The 16975-nt window shown below is 38.0% G+C and overlaps 1 protein-coding gene across 1 annotated transcript in view; it reads right to left on the minus strand.

Annotated features, from left to right (window-relative positions):
• VPS13C (vacuolar protein sorting 13 homolog C) overlaps positions 1-16098 on the minus strand; it is a 93348-nt gene extending 77250 nt beyond the window's left edge. Inside the window, exons 1-11 of the mRNA XM_074156006.1 lie at positions 15999-16098; positions 14329-14372; positions 11655-11697; positions 10840-10935; positions 9976-10077; positions 7616-7678; positions 5419-5484; positions 3143-3252; positions 2264-2323; positions 1609-1668; positions 789-869 (exon numbers count right to left, since the gene is read on the minus strand). Of these exons, the coding sequence (XP_074012107.1) occupies positions 789-869; positions 1609-1668; positions 2264-2323; positions 3143-3252; positions 5419-5484; positions 7616-7678; positions 9976-10077; positions 10840-10935; positions 11655-11697; positions 14329-14372; positions 15999-16098 (825 nt within the window). The remainder of the gene's footprint in view (positions 1-788; positions 870-1608; positions 1669-2263; positions 2324-3142; positions 3253-5418; positions 5485-7615; positions 7679-9975; positions 10078-10839; positions 10936-11654; positions 11698-14328; positions 14373-15998) is intronic.
• Between the last annotated feature and the right edge of the window lie 877 nt (positions 16099-16975).

The following is a 16975-nucleotide window of genomic DNA, read 5'->3' on the forward strand; positions in this document are numbered from 1 at the left end:
TTTTCAAAAGACTTCATTATTCAGTCCTACTGTGCACTCTGCATTTAAAGCTGCGACCCTCTCTTCTGTCTTTCAAGCACAGCACACTCCTTCACCCATCTATGTAACTTACTCTACTAAAGCTCTTCAAGATTTTGCCAAAGCTACTTCTTATAATAAGGGCTGCTACCTTAAAGAGCTACTACATTAGCCCCTCTGCAATTTTTGTTTCTTTGCTTAGGTCTGACAATGGATACCTACCTACCTAAGCTTTGGTTTAGTAAAAAGCAAAAAGAAAAAAAAACATTTTCCTTTAATGTCTTGTTCTTCTATCTGGCTTCACTCTATTGGCTAATTTCAGTCATGCAGTTTAGGTAATCTGGATAACGTGACACAAGTTCCCGTTCTGATAAAGATCTAATATTCTGAATTTTTGTTAATTCTATGCTCGTTTACTATCTCAATATTGCCTTTTTCATTACAGCAGATATGTAATAGCTTATACAGCCCAGATATTTAGTAAACAGTATGGGGTAAACAGCATGAGGTCAAGATGGACATGCCAATAGAACATGATTTTACAGACGCATTTTCTGACCTTTCCTAAATCCTATATGGGTTGATAACATAAAATTCACCAAAAAAAATAAATAGCTATCAATCATGCAATGGATTAATATATGACCCTGGTATCAGAATACAGTTGACCATAAGTGCAAGTAGTGGGGTGGAAATTAGTATGGTGTATTTTTGAATACTACAACAGCTATAGAAAGTAGTACTGTTTAATGTATTTTCTTCTACATTACCAGTATTTGTTCACGGGAGCCATGGTAATACATTTTGCTGTGTATGTTCCAATAAGCACTGAGGCTGTCCAGGCACAAAAGCTGCACAGGAAAGAAAACATCTAACAGATTCAGTACTCAGTATTCAACCCGTTCTATAAACTTAGCTTTCCATTTGTGAAACCAGAAAACAATTGAAAGCAGACTAGACAGCAAATCCACCACTAGCATTGAGACATATTTAATCTTCGAATACTATTTTTGAAGTGAAAACTGAATTGCTAAAAAGCAAGTTCTTAAAGCACACAAGTTCATGCACATCTGTTAAATATGACTCTGGATTCTGGGGCGAAGGTGCACAAAACTAACATTTGGCCTAATAAAGAAGCCAGGACTATTAAACCCTTCTTATATTGTTCCAGTAATTTCTTAGATCTTTGCACACTCATGGTGTTGGGGAGCAGGAAGAACAGAAAAACTGCTTAGCTACCAGAATCCCAATTATGTTAGGCACACAAACTACAGTAGGAAATGGCAATTTGACAACCTATTTGAAAACATAGTTACCGTGCAGTTATACTTGCTGTATAATGTATTTAATGAGGGGATCAGTGTTTGCATTTAAGGGAAATTATTTAAATCACAGAGTTGAAAATTATACCTTACCTAAAGCCAGTTATTTGTGCTCTACTTCAGTTTAAACACACAACAAAATTAAGAAAATCAGCAGAATTTGTAAAGCAAACTATTTTTCAATTTTTTATTTAGAACCCCAGATTATTTCTCTCCAAGATTAGTCATTCTCTTCACTTGTGTAGAAAAAAAAAACGCAACACATTACCTTGTATATTATTTTTGCAGATTCATTCAGAATAGAAGGTGTCCAGTTCTCATTTGTTGTCTAGAAGTTCAAAGTGATAAAAGTGCATCTTACTTCACACATTTGGAGTTTTATCCTATACTTTCAAGCACAGAATGCATCATTTTGGTGCTACCAATTACAGAAGCCAGTTTCCCTAGACTGCATACACACAAGCCAAAATCCAATCTGCAATTTGACAGTTTATTTTGATTTTCAACTCCTTATCCTACACATAAATCCTTAATATCTAAGGAAAACAGGGGTTAGCTGAAATTTTCTTCCTCCATTTCTCAAAAAGTCCAGCAAAATAGCTCATTCTTTATTGTCATGACGTAATATTTGCCCTTAGTTATTTATTAGGCCTGGAAATAACCTGCCCTATGAGAGTAAACATATTCAATTTTAAAGATCACTTGGATCAAAGAACAAATCACTAGTCTCAAAGTATGATGCTCCTCAATTGTCTTCCCTTCTGCTTGCACAAACTTCAAGTACTATTTGCATAAAAGATAATGCTCGCTTCCAGCTGTATGCATACTTTCATTGTATCATCTTAATACATTACTTTTCCTTTCTGCTACTCCAAAGACAAGTAAATCAAAAACATAAGAACATGCATGCACACACACATTACCAGTAAGCTAAGCTCGCTCAGCGTCATTCCCAAGGAAACCGGACACTGTGGATCTGTGATCTACAAAAATAGAAAAACAGCTATTTATTTCTCTTGCTGCAAACAGAGATGTATCATTTAAAGTTGAGATGTTCTGAGGATCTTCCTCTGATTAATTATTCTAGTTGAAGCATTCTTGGAACCCCTTAAGTTGTGCCAAAACTAATGTGGCTGTAGTGTAAAGACCTAGGACTTCAATTCAAGCTGAAAATTTCCTTTGGGCTTCTAAAATCTTCATACAGGAAAGAACTAAGAACTACAGAGTACCACACCTCAGTCAGCTATATCATTTTATGACTGCCATTCCTCCCACCTTTTTTAATTTAGTGTCTCTGAAAGTAGTCCCAAAATAGGTTTGGGAAATACCCTATATCAAATGCTTTTCTTTTACATTCAGTTGTCTCATCACAAGCTGCTTTACCATTTTCCTAAAGCAAGCTGGAAACAGGATAGAATAGCACCAGTTTGGTTCATGTAAACATTTTCATTTATAAATTAAGTTTTTTCAACTATTGATCTTCCAACTCATCTGTAACCCCACCGATTTCTGCCATTCTGGACTTTATCCAGGACACTGAAAAATTCTGTACATGAACTGCGCACACACTAACACATGACAAACAGACATCATCCACATTTAGTGAACAAGGACTTCGACAAGACATATCCAAAGTATTTCTGGCTTTCAGTCATATCTGAGGTACTCTGTCTGAAGAGGTACAGAAGAAACCACAGCAACTTTTTCAAGGTGGCAGATAACAATTTCTCTCCGTGGACTAGACAATCATGACTGAACTGGAGTCCAATTTAAAACAAAGAGAATATGTTCCAGATACTTACGTCATCTTCGTACTTAACATGAATGCCTGTGATTTTGACTTGCACATTTTTTATAACTTGAGTTGCAAGCTTTTCTAAGAAAGTATCTTTCTTCTCCTCCTTCGGTTTGTCTAAAAAAAATAATTTTTTAAAAGTCAGCATTGAGTGTAGTAGTTGCATCTTGAGGTTAACCACACCAACAGCTATACTAATGTAAATTTAATGTTTACTCTAGCGTGAATAATTAACATTTAAGTTTTCACTTATTTAGTTTACATATTGATATTTTTTTTCCTTTTCTGCACATCCATATTCTGAAGATGTGATGTTAGCTGTGTGTGCACAACCCAGCCGTAAGAAAATTTATGTCTAAGTTTCAGTCAAAAGAGTTAGCTTACAGCAAGTTCTTGTTTAATATAATTATCCCCACTCCTTCCAAGGTAAAAGGTTCTCTTCCAAGAGTCCTTCAGCAATTTACTAGGGGCTTTAACAAGCAAATGGGTAAGATGGTGTAATTTAGCAGAAAATACCCTTGAATAACCAGGTGAAGAAGATACTTGCACAACAAGAGACCAGTCCATTAGAGCCTTTCATACAACACTGCCTAAGAAAACTGAAAAGCTGGCACACCATAAGTGAAAGCAAACAGTTACTCTGAAATATTCCATTTCTTCCATACTGGACTTCTACTGTAACCATTTAAGCTAGGTCTGCATCAGACTTTGCTATGCCACATAGTGAACTTACGCAGAACAAGACAGGGTAGCAGAAGCTGCATACCCACAGAAGTTCAGCATTAGACCCAAGACAAATGGACACATGCAGGAGTTGAGGGGGGATATTTACAATCCCTCATTATTTAATGACATAACTCTAAAAACTTTATCTCAGGCTGAGCGCTTTAACATTTTACCTAAAATATGGCTTGATGAGCTGCTTGTTCTCTAGCTATCTTTATGGGCTACCTTGCCTTGTTCAGTATCCACCTTACAAAGTGGTTATCTCAGTGAAGTGCCACTAATCAGCCTACCAAGCTTGAACATTTTTGTTGGAGATGTTACAGATGGCTCAAGTTGAAGAAAGAGTCACAGTTATCCAAACAGAGAGAAATAAGGACTAAGGACTTAGTTTTGACTAAGCTTAGGGTTGCCCTCTGATTTTGACTTCTTGGCTTACTTTAACTGTAACTTTTTTAATATGCAGTGCTTGCTGGACACCACAGATATATAACTTTGTACATCTTGTTATAAAAATTAGGATTATTTTTTTTTTAACTCTAAGAGATTCAGAAAATTTCTTTAAAAATAAGAAGACTTTGCTGTTGAACATGATACGACACTATTTTAGTCAAGAGAGAATTTTATTTCAATTAAGAAAATTAGTCAGGAACTCAGAAGAAACCAAAACATTATACCACATTTACATGCAACTCACATTTCCTCCTACTAATCATTTCTTCACAACTCCCACTCCCTATTAACAGAAACCAACACAATACTGATAAAGAAAAAAAAAAGAGGGCAGAAGTGCTTATCGAAGCTTCGTGACCTTCAAATGCAAGCTGCAACCCATTAACACTTTTCCAGGCAGATGCAGCTACCAGCAGCAATAAAAGTCTGATACCTTACAAAGCTTATCTAGGGTCCCGACAAAGTTTTATGCCAATTACAAGTCTATGCTGCAGCTTCCTCCAAGATCAAATACATTACAATACAACTACATGGGATATGGCAACCCATTCTTAGTCACATGCTAATACTGGATACCTACATAGTTTGGTACTTATAGACAATGATTATCCTCTTAAGGAAAGGCATGAAATTCATTGCTGTCAAAATACCAGTTTTAACACTATGCCATCTATTTAGAATACAAGCTAAAGGTGCTGAAAGATTGCTTACTGCTATATCTTCAGTATACTATCAGATTTACTTTACATATTACAAAAATCAGACAAACATATGTCTTCCACGTGCAGTCTTTCCAACAGCCACAGTGAAGAGGCACTAATCAGCCTACAAAACGTGTACATTGTTGTTGGAAATGCTACATATAGCTCGAGATGAAGAAACAGACACAGCTATACAAGTAGATAGAAATAAGGACTCTCTTTAGCCTTACTGGATCCAGAGAAAGGATAAACAGCAAAACAGAGCTCTCTCCAATTTACATCCTCTCTTTCAAAAGGAGGAAAAAAAGGTATGAGTGGATGTATAACCAAGACTATGAAAAACTAATCCAAATGGAAAGAAAAAAAAAAGTATTTATAAAAGTTAAAAGCCATAACTTTTACCCACCTTTTGAGTGACCATGACCTTTAAAGGGTCTCTTAAAATGCTTTTTATACTTTTTACGCTTACGTCCTTTTTCAGTGCAAGCAATTTTTTGGGAAAAGGATAAAATTCAAGTTAGTAAAGTAGAAATGTAAGAAAGCATAATAAAAGATGGAAGGAAGTTTAACTTGTCTTAAAGCAGAATGCCTTAGTAAGGTCTCATTAAAAGCTTTTAAAGAATTTCAGATCTGTCAAGGAAGCAATCAGCTACTACTCATACCACAGAGACTTATTTTTTATAATTTATGTATACCTAAATTCACTTTCAGGGAAGGAACTGAAGCCTTGCTTTTTTGCCCCCCCCCCCCCCCCCCCTTTTTTTTTAAAAAAAAAAAAAAAGTCATAGAAGTTCAAAGCCCAAATAAAATAAGCAGTCAGTAAAAACTTTAGATTAAATATCCAAATTTCTACTGGATCAATTGTCCTGACAATTCTAACACCAAGGCATTTAATTCAACTTTCATGTATTCCTTATGTAACGTCTCAAGATTTTGAGGAATAACAAATAATCACCAGGCTTCTCTGCAAATACATACACAGACTTCCTCATGAATGCATTGTACAACATAATTATAGATCACTAATGTACAAAAGAGAGCTAAAAACAGAGCCATGACTGCTTATTAGAAACCCTGGTGAATGAGTTTTTCTGTAATCCAAGTGTCTGGTTTTTTTATTTAATGACCTCAGGCATTAAATAAAAATCATTGTAATTAAACAGTTTTTTGTAACTTAACAGTTAATAATTTATATATGCGGGGGAAAAAAAAAAAGCCATGGAAGGTTAAATCCTGAAGAGGCTTCTACCATACAGGGGCATAACTTTCAGGTTAAGATATAGGTGGAAACCCAAACAGCACTTTTCAATATGATTCTCACACTAATCAACAGCATGGCATGAAAGCAATCTCAAAGAACGATACTAGTAACTGCAGAAAAGGCATACAAAAATTATGACTCTTTAAAAGCTTTAAATGAAATTAAATTCTATTATTTACACACAAACTATGACCCACACAATCACAACCATTTCATGAATTAAATTAATGCTCCTGTTTTACCAAGTTTCCAAAGAAAACCAGTTTGGTGAGTTGCATTGTTTCTTTCCCCTCTCTGGCCACAGAAGGGAAAAGAACTTAGGGAGAGTGCTGCTTGTGCTTATCTTCAAGAGATTGCAGCATGAGAAGGGTGTATCCCAACAAAGCAAGAAGGAAGCAAGTGCAACAGTGTATTTAACTCCGGGCAACAACTTTATTTTTATGTAACGTTCCCGCCTGTTCAAACAGAAGAAGAGAAAGTAACCTGCCAAGACTTCAACCTGTCTTGCAGGTAAGGTTATCACCCTACAAATAACAACAAGAAAAGAACTATGCCAAACAACGTTTTCTTTTGGGTTGCTGTTTTTAATAGTACAAGTCATCCTCTATAAATGATGTTTTAAAGACAGCTTCCTTCACTTACTATTGCACTTGATTACCTGCATCCATTACCACATAGGAACTAAATGTATGATTTTCAGCTCATTCTAAACCTGCACTAAGAAAAAACCCCACTAAGTAATTTTGGCTAAGTTTCTGAAAATCTGGTTCAAGAAGATAAAAATGCAGCAGGTACAACATAATACAGTTCCTCTGAATTTCAATGGAAACTGTTTCCTTGTCTAACCTGAGAGCAATCCAAATAAACAGAACGAGGGAAAAGCACACTAAATGCCTTCAATCTGTTATGATTTGTTTTGCTTGACCATGGTTTCAAGACCACCTGAACTCCCACTAGCTTAAACCAAGTAAGTGCAATTACCCTCTAGTCTCAAAACATAAAAAAATAGTGTCTTAAAACTACAGCAGAATGTTGTCAGTATTTTATAACATTCTTGAGCTAAACACGGCTGATGAAAATCTTTCTAAAGTTCTTACACTTCTCAAACAGCCACTCAGTTTTAAGACAGGACTAGTCATTGCAAGTTTCCACTTGAATCCACAGTCATTAAAATCTTATTTCTAGAACCACTAATATGTGGATGCTCATCAAACAAGAACTGTTTTCTCTTTTCTATATTTGGCTCCTTTGGGGGCAGGCCTGGGAGGAGATGGAGAACGTTCTTAAAAATGTAAGCTGCATACCCATCATGCATGTACAAAATGGAGCCATGCATACCCACCAGGCTTAGTGTCCTTGTAAATTAGACTCTCCAAGCCATACAAGGAATCTTGTGAATGAGTGCCTTGGTCCACATGGCAGCAAATAACCAAAAAAAATGCATTTTGTTTAAAAGAAGGAAATCAGCTCCTGATTTAATGTTAAGTTTATAAAACTCATATGACACATTAGTATTTCCATTACAGTATCTGACAGCCAGAGTCACTTCAGAGTACCTAGTTTCAAAGATTATCTACATAGGTAAATTATGCAACTTTCATTTTACTTACAACCAGCAAAACACAAGAGTTGCAAGCTTGGATCTCCAAATATGAGTTTTTATACTGATAGATTTTAACAGCTTAGAAAACAGAAAATAACGTTTTTGTCAGCTTCTGTCAGCAGAGCTTGTTATCACTTCCCCATCACGCTACACTAACCACACAGTGACATGACCACTTTGCTCAATATTTGAATAGCATGTCTAAAGAAAATATCCACAGGACTTTACTAAGAGACTCAAAATACATGCAAGCACTGAACAAGATTCTAAATACATTTAGTTTTTCCGATTAGTACTCAACTAACCTTATACAGCTGAGAAATCATGGATCTGATAACTTTCTATTCAATATATTTCCTAGATTTTCACCAGCTTTTGTGTGCTCTTGAAAGCCTACAGAAAGAGCTGAATTTCTTAGAAGTTTATACTTCGAAGGGATTTGCTTATGCAAGAAATACACAAGTCCTCCTGCTTTTCCTTCACAAGGCTGAAAGTTTAAAACTTTAAAAAGTTTCAAAAGTTTAAAAGTTTAAAACATAACTAAATCTAATTTGAGTTCTTTATATAAGGAGATGAGCTACTGAGGTATTGATTTTTTACAATTTTTTTCTTCAGAAGCCTTACAAATGCTGGATGTAGTAAGCTTCCTTCAAAAAAAAAAAAAAAAAAAAAAGATGACTTGCAGGTGCACAGAGTCACTCTTCATTATAAGAAGTTCCAGAACTGGAATTCCTTGAGCAGTGCCCACTAGGTTAAATTCTTTTTGTTATATTATACCTTCATCCCACTGCTACTGATGCAAAGAACAAAGGCTTAAACAGTGCTGCTTTACAGTATCCAAGTCCTACATAACCAAGGTTAAACCCTCATGAACATTCCTTTGCTCCAGTATGAAGTAATGGCTGCAAAATTCATTCACTGAAGTTGTCTTAGCTCTCATACAGTTTCTGTCATATTAAAGACAAGAAAGAAACCAAGGCTTCTTTCTTCACTGCAAACTCATTGCCAGATTGCTGTTTGAAGAAAACTGCAAATGTACATCTCAAACTAGCAAAACAGGAACAAGGCAGTAGAGTCTCCTATAACTGGGAAATTAATAAGCAAAGAGATTACAATCAAACTACATTTTTCCAAGTGTTCTAAGCACCATTTCATTTTCAATAACTTTTCCAAGACAAATGGCTTGCAGCATTACAGGTATCCTAGAGATGCACCTTAAGAACAATTATACCACCCATAAACAGGTCTCACTTCAGACAAAAACTTCAGTAATAACTCTTTCCTCTACCACATGTAGTTACCTGGCATTGGTTCGGAGCTTGGTTTCTGTCCAAACACGCCTAATTTATATATCTTTAACAAAATTATGGTATTTGTTACAACAACAAACAAAAACAACCAAAAAACCTATCACAAATCAAGTTAACTGAAATGATCAATTATTTTAACCTATAATTGAGAGTTTGAAAATTTTTAATAACCAAGATCAGAAGTTTAAGTAAAGTTTCCTATGTTCATGTTCAGTTGTTTTTTTGTGTCATGAATTATTTCCTGCTCAATAGAGTTTCATTTCTCAAACCAGTTGAAATGCAGTACATCATAAAAGGACAGCAGAAACTGAAACAAAAGCATTATTGCAGAAGTAAAAATTTACAAGCCCTAGCACTCTCCAAGTTTCCTTTAAACAAAACCAACCTGACACATGCACCTCTAAAACACATTATTAAACATCTATTACTGAAGCTTTAAAGCAAGATAACAACATTAGTCTCATGCAATGTAGTTTCTGTCTTTGGTCCTGTCCCCCTAGAGCTCTGAGGAAAAAAATAGCAAAAAAAAAAAAAAAAAGAGAGAGACATACCAGATTATCAAATTCCCATTTCCATTGGAAGCTGACTGGATAAATGAATGCTAAACAAAACAAATAACATTTCTTTCAAGCTTTAGAGGAAAAAGGCTTTCCAAAACACTGTAATCAGATTAGCTAGACACTTGAAAAAACCAAATATTTTAAGTCAATCACAAAAACAGGACTTTGCTTTCATAGCACAGTTTAAGTCCTCAAATTCCAATGGAGATTTGTATTACTAACACGATACCTTTTTCTGCTGCTTTCTGCAAGGCTTCCTCGATTCTTGCCAGTTCCTTTTGTTTATTATCCTGCAAGTATTTTTCTTCCTTCTCTGCATCATATTTAATGCCTGTAAGCCAAGTTGGGACAGCTGTAATCCTAAATTTCAAGTTATATAAATGCATAATCAAGCAATGCACACGTTATTCAACACTATGTGGCAAAATACCTTGTTTGAGATAAAGTTTATTCTCGGTTTAATTGCTGAAAGCTGCATCCAGCCTATGAAATTGTTATTTTTACACAGACACTAAAGGATCATATCAACATTTAAGCATTACTTCACAGGAGAACCTTTCTGTGGAAATCCAGACCCTTAAGTGTGGTCTGCTCAGTATAAAGCAGGTTTGTAAGTTCTACTACACATACATTTCACACTTAAACTTGCAAATTTTCTTAACATACCAGAGGTTCTGATTTCAGAGAAAACTAATCAAGTTCTCTGATCCTCTTCCCTCTCCCTAAATACAGTTCTAATGGACTTACTATGTTTGATTCTTGTCAGTTAGAAGCAGATGAACTATATCATGCAACAGCCAAAATATCTAAACCATGCCAGAACAGTGGCTTCAGGATAAGCATACTTCAGAGAAAACTTGGCTGTTGAATTGAACTTGGAATGGACACAACCAAGGATTTACATAAAAGCAACAGGTGCTATTTTCTCCCACCCTTCTTCCACTAACTTGCCAGTACTTGTCTAGAAATTTCCCTGAGGAAACGGAATGTAAAAATGGCAGCTTATATGAACTACTTGCTGTTATATACTCAATTGAGTATAATTAGATATATTGCTCTTCCATTTTTAACTGCTGTTCAAGAGCTTACGTACTTGCTCCAGGAACTATGAGAAGATACAAGCCTTCTAGAGTTGCAACAACTGCCTCGCCATAGAGATTCTTCCAAGGAATCTTCAGAGTAAGTTTATCTAAACAAAGCAGATACAGTTACATCAAAACAAAAAAATCTATGCTGTGCTTAGTCCAAAAAACACCTCAGGCACCAAAGAGCATTAGCCCTACATCTTGATGTCCTAAACACCTTAGAAGGTAAGGAGAAACCATATGGGCCTAAATATTTTATGAAGCCCTTGAAGCAATAAAAAACATGCAGAGAAAATATAAGCCATAGATTTAAGCAAAATGCGGTTTGAGTCAGAAGATTTCAGATCAAAACCTGAGATCATGACTGCAGTTCAGTTCACTGGGATGAAGATAATTTTCCCAGGGAAGCAGAAGAATTAGGAATTTGTGAAAAAGCATATATCTAAGAGCTCCTAAACCCTTGGCATATTTGCTAGTTTCAAGAATCTTACTTAAATTCTCCATATTCCTAATCTGTCCTTTAAAGAGCCACATGCATTCTGCCTAAACTAAACAGCTCCCTTGTTCTTTCCATGTATCTGGAAAGAACCTCTCAAGGCATGTTTTTCATACCAGCCTGTGAAGTTATACAAACAGGATTTGCCAGATTACATTTCATGATTTATCCAGGGCAGTCATATTAGACTTCTATGCTAGTTTCAACAGTGAGTAAAATTACAGAAATCACTTAAGAAAGCTTGATAAAAGAAATTCAGAGGCAGGACTGATCTTAAGGCCTGTACTAAAATTTCCATTTCAATACTTACATTGAAAAAAAACTCACCTATCTGACCAACTTTTATTCTAAAAGGTACATCCAGTTCACTCTGTAAAGAAAAAAAATTAAGTATTAAACAGATCCATGTATTTTAAAGATAAGCTGGTTTATGCAGCAAAATTATTATCTTTGCTTCTGGTAAAACTATTTTTCCAGAACTGATGATCCAGAACAGAAATAATTCTCCATATGACACAGATGTAATTATTTAGCAATACTTACGTGAACTCAGAAATCTATAATTATGGTTAGGCTTATAAAAAGCCTCAAAAGAAAGCATTTACACAGTTCCAGCAATTCTCTCCTACAAGCATGATAATGTCTTGCTCCAAAGGTTACTAAAAGTAACATTTTATCTACATACAAGAATTTAATTTTAATTTTTTATTAATGTGCCACATAGAAAAGGCTAGAAATTAAAGCTGTTTTGAAGTTGTTGAGTAAAAGCAACAGATTAATATAAATTAAAAACTGTGAGAGCATTGGGGTTTGAACTTAACATGAAAAAAAATGATCTACTGAAAATACTTCAACACTATAAATGAGAAAGAACCGGCAGCATTAGCTTTGAAGATTAAGAGCTGTGACCAACTGGATACAAATTCACAAGTAAAGAAGCTGAGAGGTCAAGCTTTTTGATGGTAATGACTCTAATAATATAAGCTGAAAATCATGTAACAGGTTGCTAAAGAGCTTCGGTCACAGTTTGTCATCAGCCATTTTTCATTATGATTGAAAAACAGGATAAAACTGAAGAAATCCATCAGAAAGATTTCATTACTATCAATACTAAGTTTTTTAACAAAGTGAAAAAGGAACATTGACAGCAGCTACCCCATTATACTTCTGTATTTTTACAGCTGAAGTCACACAAAATGAAACAACAGCCTCAAAAGATCAAAGTACATATTTCACAAATGACACTTCAGCACTTTCTGTCAGCAAACTCACTCTCTAACATATTTTGGGGAAAAAATGGTTACATTTTCAAGGTGCCTAAGAATTTATTTGTAAAATAATTTTGTAAAATTTTAGACATCTTACACTAATCTTCTTAAGTTGACTTTGCATGAGCTAAAGTCTAAATTCTAACTGAGATCTGACAAACTTCCTTCATTTTAATGAAATACTCTTTTACTATGACTAAGGAAAAAATAGACTCAGGAAGCTTAAAACTAAAAGTAACTATTTGCTCGTCTCACTTTTCCTAAAGGGCTTTCTTTTCTTACACTTGAGAAGTACTGCATCTATGTACAGAAATTAAAAGCTAGTTATTTTCTGCTGGAAAACCTTATGAGGATAACAAGAACAATACAGGCAACAGCAGACAGGCAAAAAGAAAAGGTTGGATCATATCACATTCCTTTAATCCCTTCTTTTTCAAGAAGGTGTAGTCTAGATCTCTAAAAATGGCGTTCAAATCGACCTTCCTTTAATTACTTCTGCATAGAAATCTAACATATTGCAATTGTAAAGCAGCCAGAAACATCCCTTGTTTTCAGTTCTTGAATTTGTCTTAGCTCTCTTTCAGCTCTAGTCAGTCACATAGATGACTATGCATTTTTTTAAGTCAGAACTGCTAGAACCATAATCAACCTTGCCATCATCATAAGAAGGAAAGACACGTATAAAGTAGATAACACATTCTTCCTTCCTTTTTTAACTACCAGATTACAAAGATATTTGTAACAAGAGTTTTAAAGTACAACAAAGTTATCGGGAATGGATGAAATGGGCAGGTAAAATATGTAACTTCAGAAGTATGAAGAGAAAGAAATGATTAGGTCATACAAAGATCCAACATGTTTTCAGTTCACACAAGAGTAACAGTTCTCTTTAGTGAAGTCTGAAGCACACTAAAGATTGCAGTAAGATTCTCTTAGTGGTACAGGTGTTCATTAGCTCAATTAAAGAACATAAAAATCTGCCAAGTTTCTTTTTCAGACAAGAATATGGGTACTTAATGCGAGTTATTTCTTGTTTTTTCTTCACTCCGTCACTCCTATTTTAAAAGGAACAGATGAACTTTTTCCATCTTCGTCCCCACACCAACAACTGAGAAATGAACCACAGTCTTTCAGAAGACTTCAGTGAGATCAATGAATTTGCACAAGTCAGGCCCTGAAAACGCATTTTTTTCAACCCAAGCTGAAAAAAAAAAAAATACAAATTCCTACGCAAACCCTTTAGATCTATTAAATCACTCAGAAACACTCAAACATCTACTGCATGGACATACAAGTGAGGAAAAACCTTATGACTTAACAGAATTATGATTATATGGTAGCAGTCACAGCAGAAATTAAATCCTTTAAGTTGTACTGAATAATCAAAATGGTAACAAACACACCAATATCTTATTTAAAGTTTTATCATTTCAAGCCTCAAATGCTAGGACAGGTTGTATATGCACAAAACAGTGGGAAACTTACTTCAAAACCCTACTGCTAACTTCTCAGAAGTTACTTTTCCCTTTTGAAGGGGCACACTTATCTTTCACCCATAGCTTCTCTTCTTTCTGTTTCAGTAACATAAGCAAAATTAGAAGCAGTTAACCAAGGACTTGCTTCCAATAACCAGTAAAGAAGGCATACCATGTAACACGAGACTACAGTAATATTTTATCCTATGACTTAGTCTTTACACCCATAAAAAAATTTAACATTATTAGAATACTTACTAATGCATTCTCCTTTATCTGTAAATTGTCAAGCGCCACATTACCTATTTAGAAGAAAAAGAGAAGTACAGAACAAGTGACTTCAACTGTTATGTAAGTTGGAACAAGGAACACAATTACAACCCTTCCAAGAACACATGGATAAAATCTGAAAACCTTACTCCAGTTACAAAAAAGCACAATAAGTGTCTAATTTGTAAGAGTCATTAAGCACTGATTATTCAGACAAAGTTTTATCGTGAAGGAGATTACAGAAATAACAACTTAGACGTCTGCATGTTTCTACTCTATTAAATACACCTACAATAATAGGAAATCTTTCCTATTATTCACTTTGTTGTGAATGATAATTACAGTTCTATCAAGGTAGGGTAGCCTAAGAAAATTGTATCTTGTTTTTCGTTATTTTACATAATGGAAAAATCATCAATCATAGAGCCACAAAAAAGCATGCCTATTTTCACAAACATGTTAACTTTTCCTGACACAGGCAACATAATAGGATTTCCAAAGGGAAAGCCAGCACACAGAATTACACCTGAGGAAAGCACATATAACTCTTAGTGCTTTAATGCCAGATTCCTTAGAGCTATATTCCACTTTTAATACAGGTATTAATATAAAATACTTACTATCATGGCAAGAACAAAACTAAGAGGATGAGAAAAGTCTCATCCTTTATGGACGGGAAGGCATCTAAAATAGCCAGCCTTCTCTAGACAGCATGTCAACTAGTTTTGTGTGTGCCTACAGGGTAGCTAACTGAAACATCTGATATATTCACTGAGAATAGCTACTTCACATTATTGCACTATCATGTCTGTTTAACACACATTAATTACAGCAATAAATTAGCAGGTGGAAGACATAGCTCCCCAAGCACCCACAAGGCCTTCCCTCCTCCTGGGTGGCCACCATGCATGAGCCACCCCATGCTCACTCCCACCCAGTATTCCTCTCGAAAAAAAAAAGAATAAAAAAAGAAAAATACCTGCCGCCCGCCCCCCCCCCCCCCCCCCCCTCGCCTCAGCCTCTCGCAGTAAGTGCCACAGGGGGGAAGTAACTCGGGTACCCGCGCCCAGGCCCCCGCCTCCTGTGGGGGGAGACCCTAAATTCGGTTTTCTCCCCTCACAAGCTGTAACTCCGCGGGGATGTCACCACGGCTCCCCTCACGGGCAGACCCTCGCCTCACAGCCGGAGCCTGCGACCGCCATGGAGGGAGCGCGGCCACCGCGGGGAGCCGCAGCCCCACAGACCGACCGATCGACCGACGGCCCCTCGGGGTGGGGAGGGGGAGAGAGGGAGGGAGAGAGGGCCACGGGCACAAAACGACCATCACGGGGGGGAGGCGGGTCCGCGGCCACAGACTGACTGAACGACCGACCGCCCCTCACGGGGGGCCGCGGCCCGCAGACCGACCGCCCCTCACGGCGGCCACAGTCCGATCGGCCGTCCCTCAGGGAGGGCCGCGGCGCCGCAGCTCGCTCTCTCCTCACAGGGCGCCGCGATCCCACACACCGACCGCCCCTCAGGGCGGACGGCGGTCCCACGGCCCGCCGACCCCTCACGGAGAGGCGGGGACCGCAGCCAACGAGACCCGCTCCCCGCCCGCCCCCGATGACAGCGGCGGCCCCGCGGGGCCGAGGCGGGAGAGGGAAGGGGCTCCTTACCCCCCCATATGCCCAGCTTGAGCTGAGACTTGTTCAGGTTCTCCACATAGTCGCCCAGGAAGCGGTTCAGCAGATCCGCCACCACCGACTCCAGCACCATGGCGGAGGCGGGCCCCACCACACACCGGCCGTGGCCCTAACGGGAGAGGAGGGGGCGGCGGGGCGCGGCGTAAAGCGGCGCCGGGCGCGGCCCCGGCGGTCAGGTGACGGGGGAGGCGGGCGCTGCGGCGGGCGGGGGAAGGCCGGGGAGCGGCTGCGCGGCGGCCCGAGGTGACTGCCGTGTGCTGAGGGCAGGCACCGAAACCCTCCTGTGTCTTACCGGCACCCCCGTGTCGCCTCCGCAGCGGGAAGGGCGGGCGGGTGGGTCTGACCGCAGGCTGGTGAGCGGTGCGGGACGGCGCCCGGCCTGGGCCCCCTGAGGCGATTCCCGCCAAAAGCTGGGTCCACCCCTGAGGCGCAGCCCCATAACTTGTACATGCAGCCGCAAGGCCTCGGTGCGATGGTACCATCTCTCCTGTTCTGCTCTTTATTTAGGACACTGAATGCCTTCCAGGATGAGCTCGTGTTTGTGCCGTTCCACTGGGATTAGGCAGAACCTGGCTCAGCCTTGCGGTTCATAAGAAAACTGTCATTTTTTTTTTAATTCTGTCCGCTCAAGTGACATGAAAACTCACAGACAAGGCAACATATGGAAGAATGCCGACTGTGTGGTGAGCCTGCAGGTAGGGATGTCAACACGGGAACAAATGTTTAAGTCTCGGGGGGACTGATCTCAAACCTGTCATGTAAAGTCATTCTGAACTCATAGGAGTGCCATTATGTCATGGAAGAACAGCACTTTGAAGCTCAAAATTACACATTCAGTCTAAAAATGTGTTCCAGAAAAAGGAAATTAATATTAGCAATAGGATTCAACCTCGAAAATATATGAAAATACACCAAGACCACATGAACATGATCAGTGAGGGACTCTTAAC

The sequence above is a fragment of the Numenius arquata genome, chromosome 11 (assembly GCF_964106895.1).
Source record: "Numenius arquata chromosome 11, bNumArq3.hap1.1, whole genome shotgun sequence".
Lineage (NCBI taxonomy): Eukaryota > Metazoa > Chordata > Aves > Charadriiformes > Scolopacidae > Numenius > Numenius arquata.